The following is a 16,807-nucleotide window of genomic DNA, read 5'->3' as shown; positions in this document are numbered from 1 at the left end:
ATTTAATATATACATATAAAATAATATATATTTATTTTTGAGTTGTTATATTTTAAAAATTATGCTAATTATGATGCTTGTTACTGATTGTCGGTCAATCACTAACGGCTGTGATTGTTCGGGGGTTGGATTTTGAATTGAGATTTGAATAGTAAAAATTTTGAATATGAATAGTTGTATGATGTGATATAAATATGTGTTGATGTAATGTTTTGAATGTGAAATTGATTTTAGTATAATATAAAAAATAAAAAATAGGTGTTTGATTTGACGTTTGTTTTTGAGGAAAAAATGAGATGAATAGTGAAAATCTAATCCAATCCCCCAAACAAACGCATCCTTAGTTTTATCCAAATTAAAAAATATATTATTACTTTATTTTTATTTTCTAAAGACAAAAATATCAAATTATCGATACATAAAATACTATTATTTTTTAATTTACAATATTATTTTTTTTTTAGAAAAAAAAACACTATAATTTTCAGTATTTTTTATTTTTTATTATATTATATAAATATATTAGGGTAGGACAAAAGGTCACAAAATAACAAAGTCTATCATATCGAAATAATAATAATAATACTAAATAAAGGGAACCGTAGATCCGCCAATACTATACAGTTACAGTATGATGATAATAATAATAATAATAATAATCCTGACAGCAATAAAAGTGAGGGTAGCAATGTAAAAACAGGTCGTAGTTCACGTGAATTGGCTGCATGTTGCCATTACAATAAAATATAATACTATACTGTTGATAGTAACGATCAATTTTATTCTATGGATTATAATAACAATAATAATAAAAAGTGAAACTTAGCGTACTCGATTTGATGTATATATAATAATCAGTCATTGTTCGTTGGCATCTTCGCTTTGTTTGTTCAAGTTTCAGTAACAGCTTCCTCTGAAACTCAGCAATGGCGGAAAATGGAGAAACCCTAACAGCTCCATTAATTCACAATCAAAATGCAATTCTTCACTTCATACGTTCTGTCATTGTCTCCAGACCGGCCAGCGTCGACCCGTTCTTCGTGCTCGACATCGCTGCCGTTGCAGCCATGGCGGAAAGGTGGACACGCAACCTCCCCGCCGTCCGCCCGTTCTACGCCGTGAAATGCAACCCCGACCTTTCACTTCTCAGAGAACTGGCGGCGTACGGCTTCGGCTTCGACTGCGCTAGCCGATCTGAGATCGAAGCAGTTCTGTCGCTCGACGTCTCCCCCGACCGTATTATCTACGCCAATCCTTGCAAAGAGGCGACGCACATAATATACGCCGCCGGCGCCGGCGTCAATCTCACCACATACGATTCAGTATTCGAAGTCGAGAAGATACAAAAGCATCATCCGAACTGCGAGTTACTGATCCGAATCAAACCTCCAGACGAAGGCGACGCCGAATTCCCCTTGGCGAAAAAGTTCGGCGCACTTCCGGAGGAAGTCGAGCCACTTCTCCGAGCAGCACAAGCAGCGCAGCTCCGAGTAATCGGCGTAGCTTTCCACATCGGCTGCGGCGCCAAGCGCGGCGACGCCTACAAAGCCGCCATTAAAGCCGCACGACAAGTGTTCGACACCGCCGCCCGCATCGGAATGCCTAAACTGTCGCTGCTCAACCTCGGCGGCGGTTACTCCGCCAAAGGTCGGTTATTCGAATCGGTGGCGGAGTGTATAACCACCGGTTTAACAGAATTCTTCAGCGACGAACCGGAGGTAACCGTCATTGCCGAACCGGGTTGGTACTTCGCCGGTCCGGTGTTCACGCTGGCCGTGAACGTCATCGGAAAGCGACAGAGAGGCAATCGCCGGGAGTACTGGATGAACGACGGCATATATGGATCCGTTAAGCTTTACGACGAGAAGATCGTACCTGCGCCGTTCGCATGCGCTTCGAATCCTGAGAATCCGACCTGCCATGGCGAGAAGACGTACGAGTCCACGTTATTCGGACCAACATGCGACGCCGCCGATACAGTCCTGACCGACCACCGCCTGCCGGAGCTGCAGGTCAACGATTGGCTGGTTTTCCCGAGGACCGGCGGCTACACCAAATCTGTGGCCTGTAACTTCAACGGCTTCAACGTTAATTCGATCTTAACCTACGTCACGGACTCTACCCAAGCAAAGACTAATTAATGCTGAGGATCTACTCCCTTACTGCTGTTATCTACGCAATAAATGCAATCTATTTCCTAAATACAAAAATAAAGCTACTTTTATTTAAAACCAAAATTCCATATACAGCTGCTGATATTATATATACAGTTTAGATTAATCTATCACTATGGTATGAAGTTCTGTACAAAAACAATAGGTCTATGTGGTTAAAGCATCAGGGAGAGTTGTGGGTGCACCAAGAACCTTACCACCAACATCAGGGAAGGTTTCAAACCCTGGCAATGGCTTTACCTTTCCATCAATCTCTACCTTCACTGGGTATTTCAAAAGATGACCTTGTAATGGAGTGAAATGGGAACCAGTAAATCTCCTCCAGTTGTCCTCCGCCGTCGAATTCAAGTAGTTCAGACAATCGGGTTTTGTAGGATCCTCGAGGCATTTTTCGATCTTGCCTAGGTGCTCTGCCCAAAGGGACATTCTGTAGCCGTAAATCTGGCCGTGTGGATGGCTGTCACTGTTAGCCCAAGTGTAATGTGGCTGATAAGCGCCCATGGCGATCTCTGTGTCTCTTGAACCATCCATCGATCGTTGGTTGATATTGGCAGAACCTACGATCACGTACTCATCATCCACGATCATTCCCTTCGCATGGACATAGATCATGAACCGTCCATATCTTTGTGAATCCGATTCCTGCCAAGGAGATACTCATCATAATCAATATAATATAACAGGAATGGCACAAACTGATTGAATCGGGATATTAACATGTGATCCGGAGTGCTCGTTAGTGTGTGTTTCTTCCCGGTTGCCAAGACAGTAGAAATTCAGATAGTCTGTTGGATGAGCATTCTCCAGGTCAGCAGACTTGATCTCTTGAGCAATAAGCTCATACATCATTTGCATTGTTTGCCCCTACAACAGCAAATACATTCAAAACTACTTATGAATTTAGTAGCGCTATCGACAAATAAGTCATGTAGAAGATTCGATCTGGTTAAAATATTGAAGAAAAGGATGTCTTACCTGCCAATAAAGGATTTCCTGAACTGCAGCAGAAGTGGGAATACCCTCAGGCCACAAGGGGATGACAATGTAAACATTGAACCTCTCTTTAGCTCTAATTTTACTAGCTATTTTTAACGCCAGTTCCATAGGGATTAAATTGTCAGCACCTGAGAGAAAGAAGAATTCGATACATATATATAATAAATCGATGCAAGAAATACATACGAAACAAATGGAACCTTCTAGCAGCAGCCACCTGCATGTTTATAGGACGGCCAAGCATACGATGATCCAAGGAAATACTGATTCTCTATGTATATGAAGTGCTGAGCAGATCGAATTGCCTGAACATAGGCCATTTGAATGCTTCTATCCACCACCAAATTTTTTGAGAACATCAGACCCTGCAATCAACAAACATTTCTAAAGCTTGTTGATCACTAAATCATATTAACAGTAACGTAATAAGTTTTGAGCGTTACTTGCTTCTCAACAGCATCAGCAGTGTTGAAAAATCCTTTCACGGATCCTGAATCTATTGACCTGAAGATCTGTCAGACAGAAAATTTGCAAGATTTAGCAATAATGACTGAGAATCGAGGAAGATTTTTCTTCATTGGTATATTGTTAATTAACCTGAACATGCCAGTTTTCGGGATCATCTTCCTGGGAAACCCATAGAGAAGGATGATCATTCGGGGCAGTTGGAGTGGGACTAGCTATCCAAGAAATACGCTCAACTTTTAACAATGCATCTTCATGCCAGTAAGATATTTTCTTTAGCCGTTCCCCGAGCTCAGACCATCTAGTGGCTTTTTTCCAACGTTGCTCAAAGTTGGTGAGAACATCATATGCAGCTGGACCCTCAATCTTGCAGTGTAAATCATGCCATGGTTGTCTTGGGGCCCTGGTTCCTGGCTATTGGAAAATGCCAATTAAAATCTGCAGTTTTAACAAAAAAATGAAAGAAAAGTAGAATAATTGGAGATGGAGCAGGTGAAAATTGCAATGAAAATTGCTTACGGCAAATGTTGGATTATGATAATCATCTTGGAATACAGTGTCGAGATCACGAAACAAGCGATGTTCGGGTGTATCGTAGCGTCCATCACAGAGATCTAAACCTCCGATAAATGAAGTGATCTTCCTGTTACTACCAGATCCTTGAGTGTCCAAAATCACACATTTCTGATGGTGTGTATACAAAGTTCCAACAACCTGAACAGATCAAACATGCAACAGACAATCCTTCATTTACCCTGCATATAAATTCGAAATCTCCACTAACATAGCAATTAACCCCACAACAAATTCATTCTCAGATACACTGCAGCTGCATAACAGGAACACTTTAAGCAGATCCATGTTTCACAATTTACTTCAATCTGTGAGCCACAATATACATTTTTATAGGCTGCAGACTACACAATCACTTGATTCCCAAAAGTACCAAAACAGGATTGAATTAAATCAGAATAAAACAACATACCTGTTGCTTGAAAATGCTGAGCTTAGCACTTGCATAACGAGGGGCCAGAACACATTGGACAGAGGAGCGCTTGAAATACTTCTTGGTTTTCTCATCATGAGTTTGCATCACTCCTTCCTGCACCACGAGATCTCATCAAATGAATTGAGACAACCACAAGTTTCTGATAGAGTGAGATTCTTACAGTTTTGATGAAACACTTGCTGTGGGAAGTCTTGTCATCCCAGACCAGCAATAGAACTCTAACTCCTTCTTGAGACTTGTACTTGAGCAATTCTCCCAAAGTCAAGTCCCCTCCTTTTGGCAGAGGCTTAGTTGGCTCTCTCACTAGCCTCACCTTGTCGTAAATGGACCATCCTGCAATGTACACCAAATGGTGAGCCTCCAGAATCGCGTGGCAGATCTCCTCCCAGCACGCTTCGTGGGTAAATCTTCTGTTCTCATCCAATTTGACTTCCGGGAGCATGTCTTCACTCAGATGCGCGTCTTGATAGAGAGTAACCTTCCCGCCATGGCGGAGCGGAAAGAAGCTTTCCTTCAGCTCGTAGTTCTCCGAGACGCCATTTTGGTACAAAGGATTCATGTGGCATGGAGTGTATTTTATTTGCAGTCGGATGGCAGAATCGGGCTTATGTGGCTTCCCGGACAGGCCTATCAACGGAAACCACTCGTTGATCACCTCGCCGGTGACAATCCTCTTGGCCGGCACAGTGGCCGCGCCAATGTGGTCCGCGCCGAAAAGGTCGTCGTCTTTAACCTCGAAATCCACCTGTGTTGTTCAATTATTTTGTCCAGGAACAGAAATGAATGAATTGGGAACAGAATCGAATCAACAATGCCAAGAATTGCAATCGAAAACGTTGATGTAATTAACCTTACACGGATTTGAGGAAAACTGTAGAAACCAAAACTATTACCTCTGATACAGGATGAGCTACGGGGATTTTTAAGTTTTCATTCCAAACCGGATTCTGCGAATTGGAAATGACTCGAGTGGTCGCAACCCTAGCGCCGGCGAGGCAGACGCTGACGTATGGATCGCTGGTAATCATATTGTTATGGCGCCTGAGATCCTTCCTCTTGTATTTACGTTTCACGGATAAAGGCTTCCGGCAGGTGTTCAATGCGGTGAACACGCGGCGGAGGTGTTCGGAGACCATGTCCATGTTCGGCAACGATCTGGCTTCGATAATCGTAAGCTCGAGATCTCCATGGAGGAATACAACATCATTGTCGGCGGCCATACTTTCAATACATGCGTAACGGCTGTGGCGGAGAATAGCTGCAATCAGGCGTCTCCGCCGCTGGGAATGGTGGTGGACTCGCCGGTGAAAAAATGCAACGGCTAAAGATACAACGGAGGACTTGTCAGCTCAACGGGGAACCCAGAATGGTAATCAAGCCACAACGCCTTTATCAACTGCCATGTGTCCGAACAGGGTTGAACGACTTTGTACCGTTGCCGAATTCCTGAATCCTAGGCTTGCAAGAAAGAACAATATGCAACGCCTAATTGATCTTAAAAATACATAATATACAGATAAATAGTAGTTTTGAACCAAACATACAGAAAATTAAGGATATTTGATTGAACAATATAACAACAGATCATTACCAAATATAACATACAATAAACATGGACTTCTGTACAAAGATTCTAACCACAATTTTCTGGGTGACAAACAGGATCTATCTATCTATATATTATACATACATACATACATACATATATCATATATGTGTGCTATAAGATAAATAAATATCATCTATTGCTTCAACCTGTGGCTTGGAGCTAGGCTATTTATCTTCAACAAGGCTTCTATTAAAATGTAGCCTTCTGCCATCTTCAGCTTTTGAAGTTTAGACTCATCGCAATCTCTGCGCCTAAGGGAAAATTAAAGGCCAAAAGCAGAACTTCCAAGCAGTCGCTCAAACTAAGGGATCGGATGAGGAGCTTGGAGTGCTGATGTTGTTGCAAACTTTGGGAGGCCTTATCATGATGCTTTGTGCAAATGCTATACTCTGAACAGAGAAAAAAAATTGTGGCTATCAATGTTGATTTTCAGAGAAAAGATAATCGTGGAGTGGAATTTATTTTCAAGGAAAGCACTTACTGCAGCTAAACCGGAACACATAATGCTGAAACCAGGGAAGTGAAATGGTGCATTGTCTGATAGAAACAGAGCTAAAAGAGATGCAAAGAGGATATGATTAGATTGGCTCTCTTGGCTAAGTTGAAGTCAGTAAGGTATTGATTCTTGATTACCTGTTAGGGGGCTGAAAGCGATAGGGGAGACGATGTTGGCAAAGGAGCCTATGCCGGTAATGCACCCTTGAACCTTGCCCTGCCACATTACACAAAAGGACGTGTTGTTTTGGTATGTTTGAATTAACTGGAGAATCTATGGTCCTAAATAAATGTCGAATCTTGATTTGACAGTATCAATCACCTGTTCACTTGGTCCTGTTTGTTTGGAGGCAATACTCCTCAACTGTAAGCCCAAGCAAAATTAGGATGGTTTTAATCTGTAACAATAATTGATATATGCTGAAATGAACAAAAATCTTACACATGGCAGTGCAAATGTCGCCATAATTGTTACAAATGCAGCCGCATAGGGAACCTGAAAAATTCCCCAATATATTAATACACGGCAACAATAAAATCCCTATTATGAATAAGGGAGAGGTCAAGAACATACCCAAGGTGCCCACGCTACGCTGTAGAGCAAAATCTGCACTCAAAAAACGATAGTTAAAAGTCAGTGGCCATTCAAATGTTTCAATGAGAACTGCTTGCACATATTTGGTATAGCACTTCTTATTACACAATTGCATATATTCCGAGGATAAAAGTGGCGAATGTATTCTTTATAATGCAGGGTCTTACGTGAGCACAGGTGAAAAAAAGTCCAACACAAAGCATGTTTTCTTCTCCCATGAACGGAGTCAATATAGGCATGATGATAAGCTGCACAATCGCAAAAAGAAACCGAAGCATGTCAAATACAAGTCATGCAAACAAGTTTCTTGATGGGATTGCTGGTAAAGCCACCTGTGATATTGAACCAGAAATTCCAGCAATTATCATTAAATCAGCAAATTGATCTTTATTGAAGTGAAACTGAGCCTTCAAGAAGTACTGCACAGCAGTCAAATAAAACAGGCAATCAGAAAGACATCAATTTATTATCCAAATTTATCCAACAGAAAACTTCTAAATTAAAAACAATTTTGGAAACAGAGAGAATTGGTAAAGATCTTTAGATAATATATACAGATAAATGCGAGAAGCTACTCATCACTAATTAACAGATACTAAATATATATATATATATATACATATATATTTTACACAAAGGACTTCTGTTCAAAGTTCAAACAGGTTGCTGCAATGAAAAAAGGAACCGGAAGGCACAATGTCCTACTTACATATTCATTATGGTTTCAAAATGAAGAATATATTGAAATCGTTGAATAGGGAAAAGTAGCGTACCATCAAAGAAGCGTATAGACCAACATCTGCTACATTGATGAAGAAAGCAACCACAGATACTTTCGAAAAAGTGGAGCTGCAGAATAATAAGCGCTACTATGGCATTAGTCTCCATGAAAACTCAAATAACAAATTCATAGAAACAAAATAAGAAACTGCAACAAACCTAGTTTTCAATAGACTAATGGCATCCTCCACTGAAAGAACGTTCTTAAAAAGCTTCCATTTTCTGGAAGGAGCCTTTTCCAGAAGAGAATCGGTTTCTGTGCTCTTCGCAATACACCTTTTGTTCGACAATGATTCTCGGAGAAAGACCCTCATATATAGCAATGACACAACAGACATTGCAGCCGCAGCCTAAACCAACAAGCACAATGCATTCAAGAAAATGTACGCTAAGGAAGAAAATTGCGTAAAGAGATCGAATACCTTGAAGACAGCGGAGGTGGAGAGTAATCGAGTCGACATATTCCCAAATACGAAGGAAGAAGAAGCGATCCCCGACATGATTCCGAACACTGCTGCTCTCCTACTCTCCGGAACCGTATCCGCCTGCAACAACGTCAAATTGATCACAATCTTATCCATCCACTCCACCAGTTCTAAGACTATCTCTACTAACTTCACTGGATTGAGTAGAGGCAAAAGCAAAAGCATAAGCACAAGCATTACCACGTACGCGAGAGCAAGAAACTGAAGACTTCCTTCAGTCCCCATGGCGATGAGGGTTTTGAGCACGTAGTAAGCGTAGAAGTAATACCTGGTCCTGCTGTACGCCAGTACAGCTGTCAAAACAAACCACAATCTCAATTGGGCCTCTGTTTGGGCTTCTTTTATTTATCGGCTTCATAGGCCCAAATATTTTCATTTTTATATTTTAAACGAGAATATTATTTTTTTATTTTTTTTATTTTAATTTTTAAATAAAGCTTACAAGCTTCCTTTGCTTTATTCTCACTTCCTTTGAACTGAACCGACTTTAACTTTTAAAAGTATTCATGTTATATATATGACTCCTTTTGATTTTTATTTTTTTTTTTTTTTTTTATGACGTAACAGTCTGTAGTTGCTGAATAAATTTCGATCAACTTAAGACTATCGGGGATTTGAACCCATAATCTCACTGGTAGTATGTTCAACCACCAGATCATCTCTTACATATTATTATTATTATTATTATTATTATTATTATTATTATTATTATTATTTTAATTCTTACAAATATGAGAAATATGCGTAAAAGAAAGTAATAATAATATACCTAGGGGAAAGATGGAGAGGGTCATGGGGACAGTGAGCATGACTTTCCTTCCATAAGTGTCTGAAAGATTCCCAACCAAAGGCATGATCACGAGCGATCCCAACCCTACGATCTGCCTCATCGTACAACAATTAAATAAGCCAAATACACCATTAATGTATATTGTATTGGAGTGAATGATACAAACTGTAATCTCACGATCATGAATTGCAAATTGAAACTACATAATTACTAATTAATATATTTCCTGGTATATATCCACAGGAAATTAAGGTTATATATGATTATATTCATATTTTTTTAAAATATATATTAAATATTTATTATTTATTTAATGTATTATGCTAAAAATACATTATATATATAAGATAACATTTAATTATTTATATACTTCTTCAGTCGCAAAAGTATAGTCTTATTGTGTTGGACTAGTTGGTAAAAAAAAAAAAAAAGTAAAAAATAAGAATAAATGAATTTTTTTTTTTGTGCCATTGTGAGTATATTAGTGTAAAAAATAATGATAATTGTGTAATAACAATAAAAATATGGATAATTTTATGGTGATATAGTTATTTATAGAAACGAGACTATTATAAAAAATGGAATGTTATTAAAATAGGGTAGAGTCCATACTTATTAAAATATAGTATATATATACTTTTTAATTTGAATAATAAAATATATATATATATATATATTTATAAATGAAAGATGGAATGTTATTTATTGTTATCAAACATGACATTAAAGGTTTTTTCATTAGATAAATGCAAGCAAATGTGGTGTCTCTGTCAGTGGAGTGAGTGTTTTGAGTCAATTAGTTGAGTGGACACAAAGCAATGTGGGCGTGCCTTGGATTGCATGCCAAGCCATGTACTCACTAGCCTTAGCTTAGATACACATACATAAATTAATTAAATACTCCCTCTGTCCCAGAAAATATGGTACTATTACTGCAAATATGATAATTTAGATAAAATATAATTAGTAAGTAATTAAGAAATATATTAGTAAAAATAATTATAAATTAAAATTAACATAATTAAATAGTTTAATTAAAATTAAAAAAATTATAAAATTTAAAATTTAAAATGCGATTAAAGTGCATAATTATATTTCCAAAAATAGAAATAACAAGTTATGTGGGACTTGACAAAAATATAAAATAAGGACAAATTATATGTGATGGAAGGAATAATTAATAACAATAAAATAATACTACCAAGGTTTAGAAAAAGAAATAATAAAAAATTATCCAAACATAGAAGTGTGTGAAATGTCCTTTTTAACCCTCGACACTCATAAACTAAAACTACAGATGACACGGCTAATATATCTTCTGTTTCATCGTTGAAAGGGTCGACGATTTTATGACATCAAAAGACTCAAATTTCATTACCAACCATACCACGTGTCATCAGTACGACGTCACTCTCCTAGTTCGTAATCAATATTCAATTAATTAATTAAAAAAAAGGTATGGATTGAAACACAGTAAATAAATATTTATTACTGATGAAACCATATTTCTATCAAAGGCATGTCTTTCACTGTTCAACAAGAACAAGAAACCTAAAAAATTATGAAATAAATAAATAAATCATAAAAAACATGCACCGTACGGAACAATCAATGCATTATATGTGAAGACGAGAACAACAATGCTGCTAATGTATTTATTTTTTAAAAATAATAAAAAAAATTCAGAATATTAATTAATTAAACTCACAGCTTGTTGAGCTCCGGTGAGATAAATGGCGAGGGAGCACTCGTCGGCGCCGGGGCAAAGCGCGTCCATCGTGACGTCAGTGATCGCCGGAACCACCATGAAGTTGGCAAAGCAGGAGAGGAACACCGTCATGAAGAGGTGGCTCAGCCCTCCCGCCGCCGCGAGCTCTTCCATCACTCCTCGAATTAATTCAAGCTAAAGAAACTAAGTGGGGAGTCGAAATAAATGAGCCAAAGAATTATTTAATTAATTGGGTTCCATATAGATGCAGGCCCCTGCCCCTTTTATAATAACTACACTCACTGCTCAATAAATTAATTTTATTTATTTATTTCTTTATAATTGTACTGTTGGAATAGGCAGGAAAAAAAAAAGAAAAAAAAAAAAAGAAAAGTGAAAGCAAAAGCACGTCACTAAATGGGAGATTGGAAATTTCTTCAGAATCGGATATTTTACGAATACGGAAAAGATGGCAGTTAATTCAGAATTATTAGGTCTATAATATGGGCTTTATTGGAAAAAAAATTAATTAATTAATTAATTAAAGGGGGCCAGGATAATTAACTCTTTTAGAAATGGTTTTTTTTGAAAATAAATTTAGATAGAGTAGTGATATGGGTAAATTTAAGTGGGCATCTTAGTCAAAAGAGTAACAAAAGTGCGACGTTGAAACGATGCGTAGCTTCCAATTCATGCAACGCACAATCTGCACACCATAGATAAAAATAAAAATAAATATAAATATATTTTTTATTTTATTTTATTTTGGCTTAATTCTAAACTACAGAAATATTCAATAATTTTATATGTTTATAATGGCTTACGCATCGATGCGTACAAGGTTAAGCAAACATGCATATGCGCGCCACTACTCCCATGTTGTTCTATTGTCCCTCTCATGGATATTACAACATACATTCAATACATATATATATATATATATATTGTAAAAATGAATTAATTTATTCAATAACGATATATTTAATAGAAAAAATAGTATTTTTTTTTTACTAAAATAAATAAATAAAATTGTGATGACAATCAGAAAAGAAAATCAAAATATATTTGAGTATTAATTTTATGAATATATTTAAATAATAAAATATATATTGACAATAGTATAAATACAAATATATATATATATATATTTAGGTGAACAACACCAATAATTTTATATAAAAAAAAAGTACAATAATTATAAAATAAAAAATTAGATTCCAAAAAAATAATAATAATAAATCCAAGTGAATTGAAGTTTTGATTTGATATATTGTGTGATTATTGATGGCATTTGCATTTGGGGCGTAATGATAAAAGATTGACAAGCATGAATTAATGTGTAAATAAATCAATGACAACAAAATATGGTTGCACTTATCGTTACTCATGCTACAATTCAATTATTATCATATATATATAAGTGGGGTCGTTATAATAGAATTATTATTTTTTTTTTATTAATATATATATATATATATATATATATTTGATCACTTATTTCTATTTAATTGCAGTTTTTAATCTGTGCTTCTAATCGTTAATACTAATCAGGTATTAATTTCAAACAGAAATAACAGCCTACACGTTCTTTTACGGGTTTCTTAAATAAATTATTTTTCCTTTAATTTAACATTACCTAACACACCTTAAATGGATTATAATACCATAAGTAGGCAAAACTATTGCAATATTTTTTATTTATTTATTTGGTAGGGTAACACACCTATAAAATAAAATGATTTTAAAAATAAATATCGTAAATGTATTTTAATACTTTTAATTAGAGAGAACATAAGATAACTTGAAAAGTATTTGATTAGTCTTATATCTTAACTCATCCCCTATTTAATATATATATGTTAAAATTATACTCCATATACAATTAACCTAAGATGGGTTTGTTTGGTTGTTTCGATAGTATTTTGATATTATATTTTATGAGAAAAAATAATGTATTTTTATTAAAATTATGTTAAATAAGTAGTGGTAATTTTGGGCTTAATTTTATATATATGTCCCGAATGTATCTTACAATTTGAACACAATAATTGTTTGGGCTTTGATCCACTTTCAAAGCCCAAATAATGACACAAGAATTGGAGCCCACTTCAAAAAACAAACAAATCAACTTCAATTTTGAGATTTTATTATTATTATTATTATTGTTAAGTCGGACACGTTGCACACCAAATTTAACAGTACTTGAGGCTAAAAAATATCTTTATGAAATAATTTTAGGAAAATTTCACTTGGCACTTCTCTATAAATAAATGTTTTGAATTTATCTATTTTATTTATTTATTTATTTTATTATTTTATGATTACTAAAATACAAAATTTCATAAATGGCATCTTAACATGATTGGTTTCAATATATGATTATTCAGCAGTTCAATATTTTAAGACTTCCAAACATCATAGCAATAAAATATCTATACATAAAATATTTAGAATCAGGAAAAAATGTTTAAAGAAAAAACGCCTGGAGAAAATAATATCTTCAAAGTTGTGGATAGAATGAGCTGAACACTGAGAGCCACTGGATAAGCCATCTTTCAAAATCTCACGAACCAGATAATAATGGCGTCGACCCTTCTTCTTCTTCCTCTCTGCATCTGCCTAGGGTTTCAATCGGATTGGTTTCTCCTTTTCTATCTTCTTCCATGGCGTCCACAATCACGAATTTCCTGGCAAAACAGCCCCCGCAGCTGTCCCCAATCCCCCAAATCAGCCAAACATTTTGCCCTAATTTCAATTTCCGAGTATCTTCAAAACGACAGCGTTTGTTCGCGCTAGTATCCTCCAAGCGGCCTAATTTGGGGGTAATGGCGACGGCGGCGCCGGGGGTGCAGAAGCCGCAGAGCGACGAGCGGGTGAAGCAAGTGCACAGCATCGAGGAGTTCGACGAGGCTCTCCGGGCAGCGAAGAACCGCCTGGTGGTGGTCGAGTACGCGACGAGGGACAGCGAAGGAAGCAGCAAAATTTATCCGTTCATGGTGGACCTTAGCCGCAGCTGCAGCGACGTCGATTTCCTTCTGGTTATGGGCGACGAGTCGGAGGAGACGAAAAAGCTCTGCCGGCGGGAGAAAATCGATCAGGTAGGGTCGGAAAAAAAATCCAAATTAATTACTTTTTTAATTTATTTTTTAATATATTTATTTACAAATAACAGGTGCCCCATTTTAGCTTCTACAAGGGGATGGAGAAGATCCACGAGGAGGAGGCGATCGGACCGGACCAGCTGATCGGCGACGTGCTTTACTACGGCGACAGCCACTCCGCCGTCGTGCAGCTCCACTGCCGGGAAGACGTCGAGAAGCTCATCGGAGAGCATAAGAAAGACGGGAAGCTGATCGTGCTGGACGTCGGGCTGAAGCACTGCGGGCCCTGCGTTAAAGTGTATCCCACCGTCATCAAGCTTTCCAGGTCGATGGAGGACACCGTCGTCTTCGCCAGGATGAACGGCGACGAGAACGACAGCTGTATGGAATTTCTGCGCGACATGAACGTCGTGGAAGTGCCGACGTTTCTGTTCATCAGACACGGCCTGATTCGCGGCCGCTACGTCGGCTCCGGCAAGGGGGAGCTCATCGGAGAAATACTTAGATACCAGGGAGTCAGGGTTACTTATTAATTTTAATTATTATTATTAACAAACGTAATTATACAAAATTTATTATATATGTATATGTAGACATCTTTTTTGTGTGAGATTTAAATTAATCAATTGATCTTTCATACATGAATGCAATTATGATGTAATTTAAAAAATGATAATTTAATTGGTGTTACTAATTTACTACTATTAGGCTCTAACCAAGTTAAGCTGAAGTGGCTTCGGCTGAGCCGCCATGGCTCTCCTTTTCCACAAATTAATCTCCTTCCTCGGCTCGGAAGCCAAGCCGCTAACAGCGACGAGAATCGGAGCCGAAGCCGAGAAGGGTATGACGACGTCGTTTTTAGAATCGCCTCCGTAGTCATCTTCATCGGAGCACGAGCCACGTGTATCCGGCGTGGCAATCAAATCCCCGCTGGTCCAATCAAAATCCGCCAGCGCATCACGGCTACTGGCAAACCTCCTCATCTCGGCGAGGCATGGCGGCGGCGCTCCCCCGCCGTCGTGTTTCCTCCGGGACCCGAAAATCCTCTTCATCCCGGACGGCTTTTTCTTGGTATTATCGGGCTCGGGCCTGGAGCCGGAAACAACGACCCTGTCGGGCATGAACAATTCTTTGGGCATGGAAACTTGTTTCTTGCAGTAAACTGCTTTCTTATGCCTGACCTGTCCGATGCACGACACTTTCGGCGACGTCGGCTCCGCCGTGTCGAAGTTCTTCATCCTCCCACGCGCCTCCGCCGGAATCATGGAGATGATCGGGCCTGAGAAGGCCTTCCCGGTGGGGGTTTTCAGTTTGCCGTCGTAGCGCTTCTCCGGCAGGCCCGGGCTGAAAGGAGGAGGGTTCTGGAAAGAAACCGCCGCCTGAGCTGCCTTTGGAAGATACTTGAAGATCTTGATGCTCTTCGACGACTTCTGACCTGCTGCTTGCAGCTTCTCCATCGATGGATTGGAATTGGAATTGGATGAGATACTAAATCAAAAAATTAATTAATTAAGAGAAGAAAACCTAGCTCGACGAAGACGACGACACAGGCAGAAGTGATCTGAACTAAACCCTAATCAGCACATAAAAAAGGGAAGGTGGTTTCTCAGAAGAAGCAATTGGGACAAGAAAGTCAAATGGTAAGAACATTAGAGTATAGAAATGAGGATCAAAATAGGATGCGATCGATATTGAAGCTGACGTTTTCCTACCATAGCTGAGTATTGTTCAAACTTGACACAAATTAAATTTGTGAATATTAATTAAGTGCTGGCCATTGTTTAATTTAGCAATATAAGGCATTGTTTTAATGCAGAGAGAGACAGCTACAACTTAGAATAGAACCCATGCATTAAATGTTCAGTCAAAGGTCCAAAATTTAGGGCCTTTTAGTCCCTCATCCAATTAATTCAACCCATTTTTAATCATTGTTACACATATGGATTGGCTGATGTTAATATACTGACTGAATCAGTATACCTTAAACAGATACAAACAGTACATAGTACATGAAATAAAAGTAAAAAAATATATATATATATATAAAATTTGTATTAATATAAAACAGATACTATTTTAATTTCATCACAGAAGAGAGATATATATATATATCAATCAAGAAAGCTGTGGTTTTTGTAGCTTAGTGAATGTTTTTTAATTAATAGTCGTATATGATAGTATAATATGATTATGAAAACCTAAAGGATATGCATTGATGAATTAATTAATTGACTTTGACTTTGTTGCAGCACACAATAATTGGCTGACTCTTGGCCTGTTCTATTCTCTGAATTTATTGTGATTTGTAATAAAATAAAATAAAATAAAATAAATGTTGATTAATTAATCAACCCCTGCTTAATTATTGTATATGAAAGTATATAAGGCCTGCTGCACTTTCGTGGCCCGTGCTGGCTGCTATTCATCTTCCTCTCACTCCAACTAAAGTCAAATGTAAGAAAAATACATTATGGACTATTTCATTTATATATATATATATATATATAATCATAAGCAAACAATTGCAACAGCCGACTTCTTATTATTATTATTATACAATTAATAATAAAATAAAAAATAGTCACAGTACCCTATAAGCA

At 37.4% G+C, this 16,807-nt stretch overlaps 5 protein-coding genes across 5 annotated transcripts; 2 read left to right on the top strand and 3 right to left on the bottom strand.

Moving 5' to 3' along the window:
- Positions 1–823: 823 nt before the first annotated feature.
- On the top strand, positions 824–2,243 carry LOC127246236 (ornithine decarboxylase-like). Its single transcript, XM_051267488.1, has one exon. The coding sequence runs from the start codon at positions 927–929 to the stop codon at positions 2,139–2,141; it is 1,215 nt and encodes a 404-aa protein (XP_051123445.1). The 5' UTR covers positions 824–926; the 3' UTR covers positions 2,142–2,243.
- Positions 2,244–2,308: 65 nt separating this feature from the next.
- LOC127246235 (phospholipase D delta-like) lies at positions 2,309–5,952 on the bottom strand. Its single transcript, XM_051267486.1, has 10 exons — positions 5,538–5,952; positions 4,805–5,389; positions 4,621–4,737; positions 4,155–4,349; positions 3,768–4,049; positions 3,614–3,682; positions 3,388–3,535; positions 3,150–3,298; positions 2,892–3,038; positions 2,309–2,816 (listed from the first exon to the last, which is right to left on the bottom strand). The coding sequence occupies exons 1-10, from the start codon at positions 5,862–5,864 to the stop codon at positions 2,322–2,324; spliced, it is 2,514 nt and encodes an 837-aa protein (XP_051123443.1). The 5' UTR covers positions 5,865–5,952; the 3' UTR covers positions 2,309–2,321.
- A 233-nt stretch (positions 5,953–6,185) lies between these two features.
- Positions 6,186–11,346, bottom strand: LOC127246252 (uncharacterized). Its single transcript, XM_051267507.1, has 14 exons — positions 11,107–11,346; positions 9,378–9,489; positions 8,789–8,901; positions 8,546–8,668; positions 8,283–8,473; positions 8,117–8,192; positions 7,676–7,762; positions 7,511–7,591; positions 7,323–7,355; positions 7,191–7,244; positions 7,071–7,112; positions 6,887–6,965; positions 6,735–6,805; positions 6,186–6,642 (listed from the first exon to the last, which is right to left on the bottom strand). The coding sequence occupies exons 1-14, from the start codon at positions 11,278–11,280 to the stop codon at positions 6,550–6,552; spliced, it is 1,329 nt and encodes a 442-aa protein (XP_051123464.1). The 5' UTR covers positions 11,281–11,346; the 3' UTR covers positions 6,186–6,549.
- A 2,281-nt stretch (positions 11,347–13,627) lies between these two features.
- LOC127246749 (thioredoxin-like protein CDSP32, chloroplastic) lies at positions 13,628–14,857 on the top strand. Its single transcript, XM_051268285.1, has 2 exons — positions 13,628–14,204; positions 14,279–14,857. The coding sequence occupies exons 1-2, from the start codon at positions 13,770–13,772 to the stop codon at positions 14,738–14,740; spliced, it is 897 nt and encodes a 298-aa protein (XP_051124242.1). The 5' UTR covers positions 13,628–13,769; the 3' UTR covers positions 14,741–14,857.
- Positions 14,730–15,985, bottom strand: LOC127246752 (uncharacterized protein At1g76070-like). Its single transcript, XM_051268286.1, has one exon. The coding sequence runs from the start codon at positions 15,662–15,664 to the stop codon at positions 14,912–14,914; it is 753 nt and encodes a 250-aa protein (XP_051124243.1). The 5' UTR covers positions 15,665–15,985; the 3' UTR covers positions 14,730–14,911.
- Between the last annotated feature and the right edge of the window lie 822 nt (positions 15,986–16,807).

This window comes from Andrographis paniculata, unplaced genomic scaffold, assembly GCF_009805555.1.
Source record: "Andrographis paniculata isolate CXL003 unplaced genomic scaffold, ASM980555v1 Contig30END, whole genome shotgun sequence".
NCBI lineage: Eukaryota > Viridiplantae > Streptophyta > Magnoliopsida > Lamiales > Acanthaceae > Andrographis > Andrographis paniculata.
Note: the sequence above shows the minus strand (reverse complement) of the source record. Positions and strands in the feature narration are given on the sequence as shown.